Here is a 14,361-nt window from a genome sequence, read left to right as displayed (position 1 = left end):
TATACGTTTGTATAGATAAAAGTTCTCAAAAACTTCCTTCCTTTTTTTTTTCTTTTGAGTTTACTTATTTAAATAAGAACATTCTGTTTTCTAGGGCATCTCCTTCTCTTATTTCTTCAACACTATTTACCAGTATACCATAAAGTGAAAATTCCTATTTTTTTTGCTTTGGATATTCATTTGATCCTCAACGAAAAAAAAAATGATGTATTTTAGTATTGTACAAAAGATATTATATGAGGCTAACGTAAAAAAAGCTAAACTGAGGATATATGTATCAACTATGAATCTAAATGTAACATTCCGATGATTCTTTTACCATGAGGTGTATTTCTTATGGGGCCCACCAGTAAAGGCGCCACAATCTCTGATAGTCTTTTATAGAGATAGTCATTTTGCTTATGAGAAATGTCTAATGCTGTCTGTAAAACGTAATTTCCGTAGCTATCATTCAACAATGATTGAATACCCGTCTCGCCACCATTATTTAAAATTTCCAGAATCATTGGCTCCGAAACAATAGCTGTCTTCAAGATTTTTTCAATCACATTTGATCCAAATTTATGGATAGAAAGTTCGATGGCTCTTGGTTTCAACAGGTGGACAATTTTATGCGTATAATCATATTTGTTCTTCTCAGCCTCTTTGGTAATTATATATTGCACCACATAGTTGCCAAATGGATCCAAAGTTAATTTATCAACAAGGGCTAGCAACTTATCACACAGATTGTCACATTGTTCTGTAGTCCCATGATCTAGACAACGTTGCAAAACGCAACACCCGTGTCTATGAGTAGCAATATCAATACAGCTATCAGAGATTGCGTCAAAGATAAACTGGAAGTTTTCAGGCTTCAACCTTTGCAAACATTTTTGAATAACATGATTACCATTTAAATCCTTACTCAACTGGACAGTATAAGGGCGTAAAGAATCAACAACAATCTGTGCTTCTTCATCTGTTTTGATGCATTCAATGAGTTTTTGTAATGCCCTAGTACCATGAGGGTTTAAGGAAATTTCGACAAAATGAGGGGAAGATATTTTTGTGAGTACGATTCTTTGTTCTGTGGTAACCTCTTCCAATAGCTTCTGGATCAAATAATTACCGAATGAATCAGTCATCAATTCAACCGTATAATCCTTAGTTTCTTCAAAAATTGCGTCCGCCGCCTTACTGCCGAGAATATCCAACTGCTTTTGCAGAAAACGACAACCATGTTGGTCTTTACACAATGAGTGAATACTTCCGATATATTGGTCTAAAACTGCGTCCGCAAATCTCGACGACTCCTCAATTTTACGTTGTTTTTCCGCGCTGTTGCTGTTGGTAGCATTACTGTTATTATTATTATTGTTATTATTATTATTATTATTATTGTTATTATAGTAGCCATGATAACTGTTTTTCATATTTTTCATTTTACCAACGTTAGAACGACCTGTGTCTTTATTGTTGTAATTAGAATTACCAATGTTGTCATTGTCATTATGACTTGACATGCTATTGTTATTACGACCATGATGTTTATTATTGGCGCTATTCATTAACGGCATATGATTTTGAGCCAACAAATGAGGCGGAACCATTGCGTTGAAGGGAGGTGGAGTGCTATAAAGCCAGGGAGGAGGGGGGGTGTTTTGCTGGGGAGGTAATATGTGGAAAGGTTGCATTGATGGCCCAAGATTAGGATTTATTAAATCCATCCTAACATTTGGACCCGCCTTGTCGTTATCGGTGGTGGGCTTACCACCATCATTCTTCATATCTGAAAAGGCAACAGAATTTGAACTAGGGTTTAAAACTGGTGCAAGATGAATTGGCGATTGGGTTAGAGGAATTGGAGAATTTGCATTTAGTGAATGACTCGTAGGATTTAAAATCGGAGAGAAAGGTTGAAATTGCGCGCCCATTTCATAAGAATTAGGAAAAGGTGATCTAATACCATAGATAGGGGAGGATATATTATGTGGGTGGCCTGGCATAATAGGATTTGGTTGAAGTAAAGGTCCCCCATATGGATATGCTGCACCATAAGTTGTAGGACTCTCTTTTTTAGCTGGTGCAGTTTTATTAATCAAATCCTCCTTCGAGGTTTCTATTTTGAAATCGGATAATTTCTCAGAAACACTATTGGTTGGGGGTATAAATGACGTTGAGGAGGGAGTATTATCAAAAGATATGGATTGAGTTCTGGTTTTTGCAGTATTGTTAGCTCCTACAGACGGTTTCTTAGCCTTAGAAAAATTCTGCATGTCAGATTGGAAGTCCTTTGACAAGGTTACATTGTTGGCCGCATTGATAAGGTCAGTTGGTGATAAAGCATGAAAAGTTTGTCTTCTGAACGAACTAGCCTTATTATTAGACTCCCTGCCCTTAGATGGTAGGCTTTCTTGTAGAGTAGCGGTGGTTTCTTCAATGGCTACAGATGCTGATCCTGGTACGTTTGAATGAGTCCATAACGGATCAGCCGATGCGATTGGCAATACCTTCATTGAATTGTCATTTATCAATGGGTTTAGATTTTGTCCACCTTGAGTTGCTACCGCAGCACCCGAAGACAGCATTTGAAATGGAAGTGAGTCATTCTTGAATAACATTGGTGGACCGCCTGCATTCAAGGGCGAGCTACTCAATGGTGCTGTTGGATCATTAAAATCAGGGGGCGGAAAAAATGGACAAGGATTATGAGGAACCTGCATCATTTGAGAGTAGGGCATGAAGCCCATTCCACCCATCATTTGTGGATGTGGAAACATTTGCGACGGAGGGCCATTAGCGAATTGAGAATCTTGAGAAACTTTATTCGCAAATGCATTAGAGGTGGCGTTTTCCTCTGGATCATCTAGTTGCAACTGCTCTAAAGCAGAATTGACTGTTTCTGAAACGACAGGGTCTACTGATGGTACATCATCGATTTCTTCTTTCAAACCTTTTGTAGACATAACGTAGGTCCACTTAAAAATGTTACAGCGCTTAGTTCTCTCTTTCTTAAAAGATATCGAGGACAAAGAAACAGTAAGAACGGAAAATGAACAGAGACTCTTAAAAGAACCTAAAGAATAAGCGAAAATAAAATATGAAAAGAGAACTAGTGGACAATATCAACAGGAATTTTAAGTGTACTAAAAATAAATCGTCTGGAATAGTGTACAAAAACGAATAATATTAATGACGGCTCAAATCCTAACGTTGGAAACTAAAATACAATAAAAATAATGTACAATGTAATATACGGAAGAAAGTTTTTTTTCTGTTTCAACAAAAAAAAAAACTATTCAAAAAAAAGACGTGAGGTACTGTTTGCTGTTCACCTTCGGAGAGAGATAACCAACCGATATTCTCTTTGAGTCTGAGTGATTTGTTAAACAAGGTGCAACGAATAAGAATATAACTATACTATCTACTATATTGATCATTATTTTTTATTCTCTGGAGGACCCCAGAACAAAAAAAATATAGAAAAAAAACAATCGTCAAGAGTGACAAATACATGAGTAATAAGAAAAGGCGTCACAAATTAAAATTTGCAGTCACAAAGAGAAATAGACAGAGAATAGACTGTCTGGAATTAAGATGTCTTTTCTATCTGAGCTCCCAACAAGGCAACGGTATTGGACAGATATAATTCACAAATCACAATTCACTCCATGGAAGACACGATACGTCCATTAAATTACGCAGATATCGAGACCAGCGGGCCCATAAACCTTCTTGAGACAACTAATAACCTAAAAAGCTCGTTAAAAAAGTTTTCACAAAAGGCAAAGGGATCACACATTTCCAGAGAAAGGATTCACCATTTTAGAAAATGGAAAAATAAGACCGAATCACTTTCAGAAAACCATTTGAAGCCTCCTCCTGACGTCGACTCTCTATGTTTCAGTAACTGCTTTCAACCTGACGCCCTGTCTGGAAATGTATTTTTACCCCCCAGAAGCTCAAACATGTATTGGAATGAAAAGCAATTACAATTAGAAATGGAAATTCTAAAATTTTTATCACTAAATACTAGCAATGAATGCTGCACTTCTGATGATTAGCTTTTACACACATATATACTGCTACTATCTTTAAAGCACAAAAAAAAAATCTATCAAAAAGGATCAACGCATTACTAAATAAAATGTAACAAAGAATAGCCTTCACCCTCAGCGGAGAAATTCTTAACAAATCATCCTTGGTAATTTGGAAGTGTGGTACAATCCAACCACCACTGCAAAATAACATTTCCAGCTGCTCTGCTTCCTCTCGTAATAAGTAATTTATTAATAAATTTTTCATGACCTGCAGGATTGTTACATATTTGGGGCAAAACAGCAACGAGCCACTCTCTTGCTTCAATTGGAAACTTGGCTACCAAAGCTCTTAGCAGATCTGTGTAACTATTCAGATCGGACCTTTGTGTGTGGAATAAGCCATACATAATTTGGTACACAAGGTCTCCTCCTATAGAGGAAACTTGTTGCCTAACAGTTGTGAGTTCTTCTTGGTTGTATTTCTTATTATTGATCAACTTAGTCCAAAATTTTGCCACCGCAACAATTGTGAACTTTTCTCTTGAAGGTATTAATTTTAAAAATTGAGGTAAAATAAATGATGTCCAATGTTTACTGCCAATAGCTAAGCCTGGCTTCACGTCCAAAACGTTATTAACAAAACCTATTGTCATTTGTAAAAGGTCCGGATCATTGATAATATATGCATCATAATAGACTAGAAGGATCTTTTCAAACATGAAATCAAATTCTTGTGGTGTTAGTTCCTTCCTGAACTCTGAAATAAGCTTTTCTAATAAATAAACAAAATAAGGCAAGCAAGTAGCAAGCTCACAGTTGGGGACATGCCGCAAAACAAAATTCATAACTTCAGACATATTGTACTTGAGGAAGTACGGTTCCCCGTCGGGCAGATTTAATCCTTTACCAACAATCAAACAACCGATCTCCACAAAGGCGGAGTTTTTACAATATATTGAATTATCCAAGACCTTATCAATGGTGCACATAATTTTCGATCGGATTTGTAAGGGATCGCTGGACCAGAAACTTTGAAACTCAGATAACCTTTGTAGTAATGCATCATTTTCGATGATTTCAGTAGGTTGGATCAAACTTGTTGCTAGCTCAGATATACAGTATAATAGACAATTAATATAATCTTGTTGTTCTTGTAACTGTACCGATGAAGCCAAACAATGCTCTATTGAGCCGCTCAATAGGTTCGTCAATTGTAAAATATATTTAGCTTGCTCCTCTGGACCGTTGGAGACTTGACATTGAACGACATAACCTATAGATCTAACCAATTTAGTTCTAGTGAAATGTGAAACATTGGAGTCTGGCATAATGACTGTGTTTAAAAAGCTTATAAAATGCATCAAATATGGAGTCAACTCCTCACGGCATGTCTCACATAATGTTGAAACAGTCTTGATAACCATAACTTCAAGTTTATCGTTCGAAATTTTTTCTTGTTCGTTTTTACTAGTAAAATTGGTGCAAGTGTGCAAACCTTGAAATAAAGCTTCCACGTATGGGTTTAATTGAAAAGGTTCCTGTTTAAAATAACCAGCCAAAGTGCCGATTAAAGTTGTACTTGTTCTTACGAAGTCAAGTTTCAAAATTTGACTGACTTTTGTACTGGCACTAGTTTGGAAACCAGTTTGGAAGACGGATATGACATTTTGGTTGAAGAATTTGTTGGCATCAACGATATTTTTAATCCATGGGCTTTCTGATAGAGTCATATCAACCAATATAGTATTCAAAACAAAACACATCGTTTCAATTCGAAACAAAACATCAGTATCCTTGATGATGAGAGTCTCATCACTCGCAGCAGGCATTTGGCCCATACCATCAATTAGCACATTTGTTAAATTATCGTTTCCCAAAATAGACCAGAGAGATTGAGCAAGGTCACTGACAGCGTTTCTAAAATCTTCAAATTCGTTCACAGAAGTGCTCTCACCCTCTTCTTCAATTATTCTTTGTTTCACACTCAAAGAAATTTTGGGTAAATAAATATTGATCAACTGCTGAAAAATTTGTGTAGACAGCTCAATAGAATTTGGCCTCAAAGTTTCGCTAGCCAAATTAGTGTAAGCATCCGATAAATCCAACCAAAAATCAACCATTCTAACAGAAAAGAACTCTTGTAAGACAGGAGTTAAAGGGAAATTGGTCATTTGCAAAAGGACTTTGATGTATTCCTGAATATATTCATCTTGAACTTGACCATTATCAGCTGCTTGAATGTTAGTAAATAATTTATTACAAACACTTAACGTGTTAATTTGCAAGAAATCCACAATACAAATGGCCAATTCCTTCAATTCGGAAAAAAAATCATTGGTAACTAAATAATTCATATATTGTAGCATCCAAGAATTTTTGTTAGATATGTCGGTTATGCCAGAATCAGGCCTTACTACACCTAAGAAAATACACTCGATTTGTTGTCTCAAATCGTAACTCATTAATAATGGATCATTAGCAAAAACATTACCAAATATTGTTAGGATCTTTTCCGCATTCTCATAACCGTCCGATCCTTCTGTAGACTGATACATCAAGTCAATCAGGTTTTGAAAAATTTCCGACAAATCCATTCTACCACTTGAAGATACGCTTCTGGTTAATGAGATATAATTAATCCAAGCAGTAATACAATCAAATACGGTAGGATTGAAGACAGCTTGTGCAGTTAAGTTCAAGTTGATCAAAGCCATAGTTGAAATATATAAATGCTCATGGACTACTTCGTGGATTTGAGACATTGAATGCCTCTTTGTTTGGAACTTCGTCAAATCTTCCACAATAACTTCTGTAAACGTCAATGCCAGTTCATTATGTTTCTGAGATAGGCTAACAAATTGAGACAGTTGCTCGTATGTTAAGGAGCAGTTGATTGAGTCAAGCAACAGTTGGTCTGCATTAATGTTTTGATTTTGAACCGACATAAGTTGAATAAACGTATTTATGGGATTGTTCCATTGCTTAATCATATTTTCATTTCCAGCGTTATTAAGCTGCGGATCGTTGATTTTAGTGAAGATCAATGACAAGTTTGACATTAACTTTTTAATTATGATTAGAGATTGCCCGTACATATTAGGATTGGAAACGTACAATGTACTGAATTTCGTCAAGTACAATAAATTTGACCTGAAAACATTCCATAGGGTTTCATAATCGTTTTCACCCCGCGTATTTAGTTGCACAGTTAAAGTCAGTGCACCAAAGTACTTGACATTCGCAGAGTACTTGTCATCAGATAAAAGCTCATTAGCTAGGTGGAAGCCTTGCTCTGATTTCTGGATTGACTGTAAACTCTGTTGAATCTGATTAACATCATGTTTCGGATGAGGAGAGTACAGCTCTTCAATAAGAGCCACAACCTCGTGAATGGAGCTCATCAAAAACTAAGAATAAGAGACTAGTTACTATGGTATTCAAATCTGTGTTTAGCAATATCTATATGTTCTGAAGTTTTTAAGAACTGTTAGCAATACAGTGAAGTGCTACAAATAGTTCGAGCTTTTTCTCAAATTTTTCACGCGATGAGGAGACAAAAAAGCATCAGGTATTTAATGGATAAATCACCTCCAAAACTATTCCATCAACTATATAAAATTATCTCAGCGCGATGGTGAGAATGTTTGAATGCTAAAAAATGTTATACATTAGGATTGTTATTAGAATAGTGTGTTGAAGGCTCACATTTGCTCACTATATAAAATGACGGCTTTCATACAAGTTTCGAAGCCAAATAACCGTATCACGTCACAAATACGTTTCTTGACATTCGGAGGTTCGCTATAAAAGTTAATTAATGGTCGAATCCCCTCCGTTTCGATTTCGAAGAGAAATAGTCTTCCCTCCAGGTCAGTGATCTTGCCAGATTGCATAATGTCCAGCAATTCCCATAGCGGGAGTAATCCCGGCACCACATTAGGAATACCATTTGGAGCATGGCCATTGTGTTCTTTCAAATGGTAGATGGTATCTAAATCTTCCTCTTCGTACGGTATACCGTAAAGTTCTTTCAATTCCAATGCAGATTCATTTGCAGATTTAAACGCACACCCTCCCACACCGTATATTTCCTCAGCAATATTCTTGTACTTGACAACATTATCAGTGGGAAATCCCTCCCCTCTTCCGGTTTCAGAGTCAACGAGGTAGAGCTCCTTAGTAACTTTCGTCTCTTCTTCACCTATGACAAAGAGTTTGCCCCTAGAAATCATATCCTGAATGGGTTTCAATGGGATATATTTACTGTGACACACATCCAGTACTTCCGCACCATAGTTTGCTTTATAATTCATCTTCGGACAGTCCTCAATATAGTACCCCAGGTAATAGTATTGCAGATTTGTCCTTTGAATGATGGCAAGATCGCGCAAAGCACTGAGCTTCCCTAGGGACCATTTACTGTAGTCTGGATCCCAAATAAAATATACCGAAGATATACCACTGGGCAAGATATCTGACACAGTGATGGCAATTAATTTACCCTCATAGTAGTAGCATTCGTGCACAGGACCCATATGCTTCAGTTTCTCGCCTGGCTTCATTCGCTGCCAATTGTTTAACTGCTCCCATGATTCTTGTGTCCCCAACACCGCTTCAGGGCCAAAGGGCGTATCACATAGGAATCGCTTAAAGGACTTCGGCGAATTATTGTAGTCTTGATGCACTTTTTCCTGATATTTGACAAATAAGTGATACTTTTCTTCACTATAAAGTGCAGGCTCAAATCGGGTATAGAATGTTTTAGAATTCATCTCTGCATTAACAATTTTGCCCACAAAATCACTGCTTGCAACAGCGGCTGGGCAGTAGTCCTCACTTGTTATTCTAGTAGCAAAGCGGCTGATGCATTTTTTCAATTCCTTTGTCATATTCAATTCTTGAGGGGCAGTTCGAATGGTGTATAACCTACAACAATTCCTCAACGGGTCCACTTTATAAAGAAACTTACCAGACCTTCTAAATCCCATATTACACATGCGATCATACGTGGCTACATCCATATGTTCCACGAAAGAGCCAATTGTGCAGTTTTCAATCTTTACAACGTCCATTTTGTTCATATAACGATGAGCCCACGAATCCAATGCGAACAACTGATCCATGTTGCCCCCCTTATTACCGTGACAATACCCACACTTTGCGGCAGGTTCATTGTGCATCGAGGGAGCCCAAATAACGAATCTATCGGACATAATTGTGCTTCTTCTCAGTTGTATCTTGAGACTATCTTGTCTTTTGTAACAATAGCAATGAAACTCACAGCGTAATTCTTAACAATAGGTAAAAAAAAAACGAAAAAGAAAAGGAAACTAAAAAGATGATGCGAAATTAAAGGCTGAGGCTGATAATGGAAACAGGTATCAAGAAGCCCCACAAGCACAATGTTGAAATACTTGGTTCAACGAAGATTCACTTCTACATTTTACGAGCTGTTCCCAAAGACCTTCCCCAAAAAGCTACCCATTTGGACTATCGATCAATCCAGATTAAGGAAGGAGTATAGGCAATTACAAGCACAGCACCATCCAGACATGGCCCAACAAGGTAGTGAACAGTCATCAACTCTTAATCAAGCTTACCATACTCTCAAAGATCCCCTTAGAAGGTCACAATATATGCTAAAACTCTTGCGCAATATCGATTTGACGCAAGAACAGACCTCAAATGAAGTAACTACCAGTGATCCACAGTTACTATTGAAAGTTCTAGACATCCATGATGAATTATCCCAGATGGACGACGAAGCTGGTGTGAAGCTGCTTGAAAAGCAAAACAAGGAAAGAATTCAAGATATTGAAGCCCAGTTGGGACAATGCTACAATGACAAGGATTACGCCGCCGCAGTGAAGTTGACCGTGGAGCTAAAGTACTGGTACAACTTGGCCAAGGCATTCAAAGACTGGGCTCCAGGAAAACAATTGGAAATGAATCACTAAAGTACTCCAAAGTGGTAATAGTAATAATAATAATAGTGGTGATATAAAAACTGAAACAATGTAAATAGGTAAAGTACATATGTATATGGTAGGGCAAAGAGGAAAATAAATCAAGGGTTAAACCGCCGGTGTCTCGAACTCGCATTTGGCAAATTCTTCCCAGTCCTCCTCCGTGGATGGATATTGTCTCAACCACTTCATTCTAGGACCAGATACTGCCTCATCATTTATCCTGAACCCAAAAACTTTCAACTCGTAGGACTCTTTACTTTTCCTTTCCACATACTCTTCCAATTCTTTGAAATGTTTCAAGAACACACCAGGGAAGCTTGTCCCCCAAAATGCACCTTCTAAGCACAGGAATCTAGATGATTGGGGAAGATACAAGTCCTGACAACTGGGACAGTACAACCTTACGGTGTGTTTCCCAACTGTATCGCTCAACCCACAAGGCAGCAACTGCATGCCATTACAATAGTAACGGGGGCACGTTCCAAATTCCTTGTGGTCGAATTTTTCAGCCATTGCTTGCAGGCCTGGCTTGGTCAGAATAAATCTTGCATGTATCAATCCGTATAACTGTTCTGCTGCGTGCTCGATAATACTCTTGTTCACCACTGGCGACTTGTTTCTCCTTTTGCCTTCATCATGACCGTCATTACTCTGCATCTCTTGATCCACTTCGTCTTCTTCCACCACGTCGTCTTCGTCCTCTTCTTCATCACTCATAGCCTCCAAATCCAATATCAAATCCAGAGCTTTCCGGTAGTGGGGTACCTCTTGGGATAACGAGGTCATATTGAAATCATCCTCGATAAACTCTGTCGGGACTTGGCAGAAGTACTCGTGACCAAATCTGGAACAGAACGATGGAATCCACTCGTCATAAGCTCCACTATCCTCGTCGTCTGAGGACCCTGTACGTGAATAGTCTTCCACAAACTCTTGCGACATAGTTTTCTCTCTCTTTTAGCTAATGGTCGCTTCTAAATACCAATTCACCAATTTACAGATTCGGATTAACGTCACTATCGTGTTTTGCACGTACCAACTACCTCCTGTTTTTGTCATTAGACACTTACCAGTTGATGTTTTCACTTTTTCTTTCCTTCCCAAGAGTGAAAAAAAATCACAGAGTAGTGGTATATACAACAATACCTCGGGATAAAAAGACCAGATAAAAGAAAGCAGGACAGTTTGCAATCCTTGAACTACGTCTAGTTGATTGAAATAGGAGAAATGCATTGGGCAGCAGCGGTAGCGATATTCTTTATTGTGGTCACAAAGTTTCTACAGTATACAAACAAATACCACGAGAAATGGATCTCTAAATTTGCACCAGGAAATGAATTATCCAAAAAATACTTAGCCAAGGTCAAAGAACGTCACGAATTAAAAGAATTCAACAACTCTATCTCCGCGCAGGATAATTATGCCAAATGGACTAAGAACAATAGAAAATTGGACTCGTTAGATAAAGAAATAAATAACTTGAAGGACGAAATACAATCAGAAAATAAAGCCTTTCAGGCCCATCTTCACAAACTCAGGTTATTGGCATTGACGGTGCCATTTTTTGTGTTTAAGATTATGTACGGCAAGACACCAGTTTACAAGTTGAGTTCCTCGACTAGCACCTTGTTCCCTACGTTTGTAAGTGGTGTTTGGTCTCAAGGCTGGTTATATGTTCTCTTGCATCCTCTAAGGACTATTTCTCAGAAATGGCATATAATGGAGGGCAAATTTGGTGCTTCCAAGTTTGATGATATGGCTTTACAGAGTGTCTCTTTGGGAATCTGGGTTTGGGCATTGATGAATGTCATCAACGGCGTGGAATTTATCGTTAAGCAATTGTTTTTGACTCCCAAAATGGAAGCACCTGCATCTGTGGAGACTCAAGAGGAGAAAGCCTTGGATGCTGTCGACGATGCCATTATTTTAGATTAGTGTTATTACATTATGTACGTATATATAATATGTTTATGTATTGGAGTATACAATAGAAAGAAAATGAAATATAAATGTCAACATTCCTATTTGTTTTATTTATAAAGTTTTAGTAAATCTCCAGTATTCTTAATGTCCTCCGTCTCCAATCTTTTGAATAACTGCCCCCCTCTTTTATGAACTGCCAAGTTCATTTCCAAATGGTTTATCACCCTTGCCATTTTATCCCTGTTTGCATCATTCTTACCAAGCTTCCTGTCACCAAACTTTAGTAAAACGCGTGACAGGTAATATAACCAATACAAATTTGTCATGGGCTCAAAAGCTGACGCGTCCATGTTCAACAAGATCCGCATACTTTGATAGATTTCAAACTCAAATTGATACTGGTATTCGTTTATTTTACTCTTGTCTTTCCCATTTAGAAAAAAGAGTGGATGATCTAGCCGTAGATATAAAACATCATCTTGAGGAGTTTGCAATCTACTGCATTTAAAATCAATAATTGTTATATTCCCATTACCATCTATCAAAATATTATCCAAAGTAAGATTACGATGTTCAAATTTCAAATTTTTTTCCAACCCATGAATTATACCAGCACAAGACCAAAAAATCTTTAGAATCTGCTTCCAGTTTTTCAGTGAGATTAACGAAATTGGGGTACCGTGATCTTTGAATAGTAAGTACAAATACAACCCCCCATTTGCCTCTTTAACAACAAAACTTTTCAATAGTTGCGGTATGCCATCAAATTTTTGTTGCATGATTTTGAGTTTTTCCAGTTCCTGCAAAGATAAGAACTTTCTATCCCATGTAATGTCATCAATAGTACCGAGAGAAACTTTTTTACAGATTACTTCACCAATTTGCCAAACATTTGATGTTAATTGTATTGATGACAAATGGTTTACATCGTTGATTAAAGGCAATACATCTCCTTTTGCGGGGTTTAAAATTCTCTTTATATCACAATTTAGTAAAATCTGTCTTAGAAGTGTCTCATCATGATCATTTTTGTTCATCGGTAAAGATGATTTAGAATTTAATGAGAGTAATGAGGTCGAATATCTTAATTTGTTCTGAATTTTATCACGGGAAACTTGGTCCGGTACAGGTAACGATATTCGGTGACTCAACGTAGAATTTTTGGAACTGTAGCTACAAGAGTCATCATTGCTGCTATTAGTTGCTGTCGATGGTGCTATCATGGAGGACTTTCCTTTGTTTCTTTTGAATTTTTGTAAGGATGCATGTGAACTTTTGTGCTTCAAACTTGATTGCGAATTCCTTTTCTTCAACACGTTCAAAGATAGACTTGAGGAAGAAGCTTTGTTTTTCAAAGTAATTTCCATGGAAGATATTGTATCGCTGCTTTCAGAATACGTATTTGAACTGAAGATAGTCTTATGGAAATCTGAAAAGGATGTCTTATGTTTTACCATATTTCTTGGTTCAACGGGCGTCATGGAATCACGACGGTTTACTGCAGGAAAGGTTTTTAAAGAATGGTGGTCTGGTTGCAACAATGCAGGTGTCTGGTTCTTATTTCTCTTCCAGAATCTCCATTTAGACGAGCTGGAAGAAGAGACAGTGGAAGAAATCGACGATCTTCTCGAGGACAATGATGCATTATATAGTGGTTGTTGCTGTTGTGGTTGTGAAGTGGGCCTTTTAGAATGATTAACAAGCGGCTTCAATGGTGTCCTAAGTCTGTTTTCCGAACTAGTGGAAGCAATTGATGAATTTTTTTTGCCCATAGTTGGAGGCAGATTTTCCTTACCTTGCGGAATCCCGATCCCAGGTTGTGATATATCATCGTTTATGCCTATCTTGGTAAACAATTGTCTGAGGGAAAGACCAGTGGACGATCTTTTCAAAGAAGAAGAAGCAGAGATAGAGCTATTAGATGCTACCGTATCTAAGCTTGAATAACTCTGCAAGGATTTTCTTTTTTGTTGCAAAACGTTCCTCGATTCCCTGTCCTTATGAGATTCACTGGTAAAGCTTGAAGAAAGTACAGACCATCTTTTCTTAGATTTAGATGATGAAACAGCAGAATGATTGGATAATAGAGACCATCGTTTTTTGGAATTGGAAGTCGTTTTCCTTGATGTATTATTGCCGGTGGTAACATTTAAAGATGCATCAGACTCCCTCATCTTTAAGATAGCAGAGCTTTCCAGCTCGTCAGCTGTGTCAGCAGTCAAATCAGTGTCACAATCGTCATCATTATCAGATACCTCTAGAGCAATGAATCGTTTATCTTCGACAAATTCTTCGAACGACGTTTCAAAATCCATGGGGGGCTCTACTTGGTGCGATTTAAGGGTATGACTTGATAGTAATTGAATTACAATGTCAAAATGAAGTAGCATTTAGAAAAACTACTTCACATCAAATACTTAATAAATAAAAATAAACATTGATAAAGT

General features: G+C 37.4%; 8 protein-coding genes across 8 annotated transcripts; 3 read left to right on the top strand and 5 right to left on the bottom strand.

Moving 5' to 3' along the window:
* Positions 1–281: 281 nt before the first annotated feature.
* Positions 282–2,948, bottom strand: PUF4 (Puf4p; the record flags this gene model as incomplete). The annotated part of the gene is made up of 1 exon (NM_001180879.1): positions 282–2,948. The coding sequence occupies one exon, from the start codon at positions 2,946–2,948 to the stop codon at positions 282–284; it is 2,667 nt and encodes an 888-aa protein (NP_011501.1).
* Positions 2,949–3,653: 705 nt separating this feature from the next.
* Positions 3,654–4,046, top strand: BIL2 (Bil2p; the record flags this gene model as incomplete). Its single annotated transcript, NM_001180880.3, has 1 exon — positions 3,654–4,046. One exon carries the CDS (start codon positions 3,654–3,656, stop codon positions 4,044–4,046), a length of 393 nt encoding a protein of 130 aa, NP_011500.3.
* A 131-nt stretch (positions 4,047–4,177) lies between these two features.
* Positions 4,178–7,423, bottom strand: KAP122 (Kap122p; the record flags this gene model as incomplete). Its single annotated transcript, NM_001180881.1, has 1 exon — positions 4,178–7,423. One exon carries the CDS (start codon positions 7,421–7,423, stop codon positions 4,178–4,180), a length of 3,246 nt encoding a protein of 1,081 aa, NP_011499.1.
* Positions 7,424–7,723: 300 nt separating this feature from the next.
* Positions 7,724–9,235, bottom strand: ATE1 (arginyltransferase; the record flags this gene model as incomplete). Its single annotated transcript, NM_001180882.1, has 1 exon — positions 7,724–9,235. One exon carries the CDS (start codon positions 9,233–9,235, stop codon positions 7,724–7,726), a length of 1,512 nt encoding a protein of 503 aa, NP_011498.1.
* A 189-nt stretch (positions 9,236–9,424) lies between these two features.
* Positions 9,425–9,979, top strand: JAC1 (J-type chaperone JAC1; the record flags this gene model as incomplete). Its single annotated transcript, NM_001180883.1, has 1 exon — positions 9,425–9,979. One exon carries the CDS (start codon positions 9,425–9,427, stop codon positions 9,977–9,979), a length of 555 nt encoding a protein of 184 aa, NP_011497.1.
* A 117-nt stretch (positions 9,980–10,096) lies between these two features.
* Positions 10,097–10,933, bottom strand: CKB1 (casein kinase 2 regulatory subunit CKB1; the record flags this gene model as incomplete). Its single annotated transcript, NM_001180884.3, has 1 exon — positions 10,097–10,933. One exon carries the CDS (start codon positions 10,931–10,933, stop codon positions 10,097–10,099), a length of 837 nt encoding a protein of 278 aa, NP_011496.3.
* A 285-nt stretch (positions 10,934–11,218) lies between these two features.
* Positions 11,219–11,926, top strand: GET1 (GET complex subunit GET1; the record flags this gene model as incomplete). The annotated part of the gene is made up of 1 exon (NM_001180885.1): positions 11,219–11,926. The coding sequence occupies one exon, from the start codon at positions 11,219–11,221 to the stop codon at positions 11,924–11,926; it is 708 nt and encodes a 235-aa protein (NP_011495.1).
* A 95-nt stretch (positions 11,927–12,021) lies between these two features.
* ALK1 (protein kinase ALK1) lies at positions 12,022–14,304 on the bottom strand (the record flags this gene model as incomplete). Its single annotated transcript, NM_001180886.1, has 1 exon — positions 12,022–14,304. One exon carries the CDS (start codon positions 14,302–14,304, stop codon positions 12,022–12,024), a length of 2,283 nt encoding a protein of 760 aa, NP_011494.1.
* Positions 14,305–14,361: the final 57 nt, after the last annotated feature.

Source organism: Saccharomyces cerevisiae, chromosome VII (assembly GCF_000146045.2).
Source record: "Saccharomyces cerevisiae S288C chromosome VII, complete sequence".
Classification (NCBI taxonomy): Eukaryota; Fungi; Ascomycota; class Saccharomycetes; order Saccharomycetales; family Saccharomycetaceae; genus Saccharomyces; species Saccharomyces cerevisiae.
The sequence above is the reverse complement of the archived record's forward strand: the minus strand, read 5'-3'. Positions and strand labels throughout refer to the sequence as shown.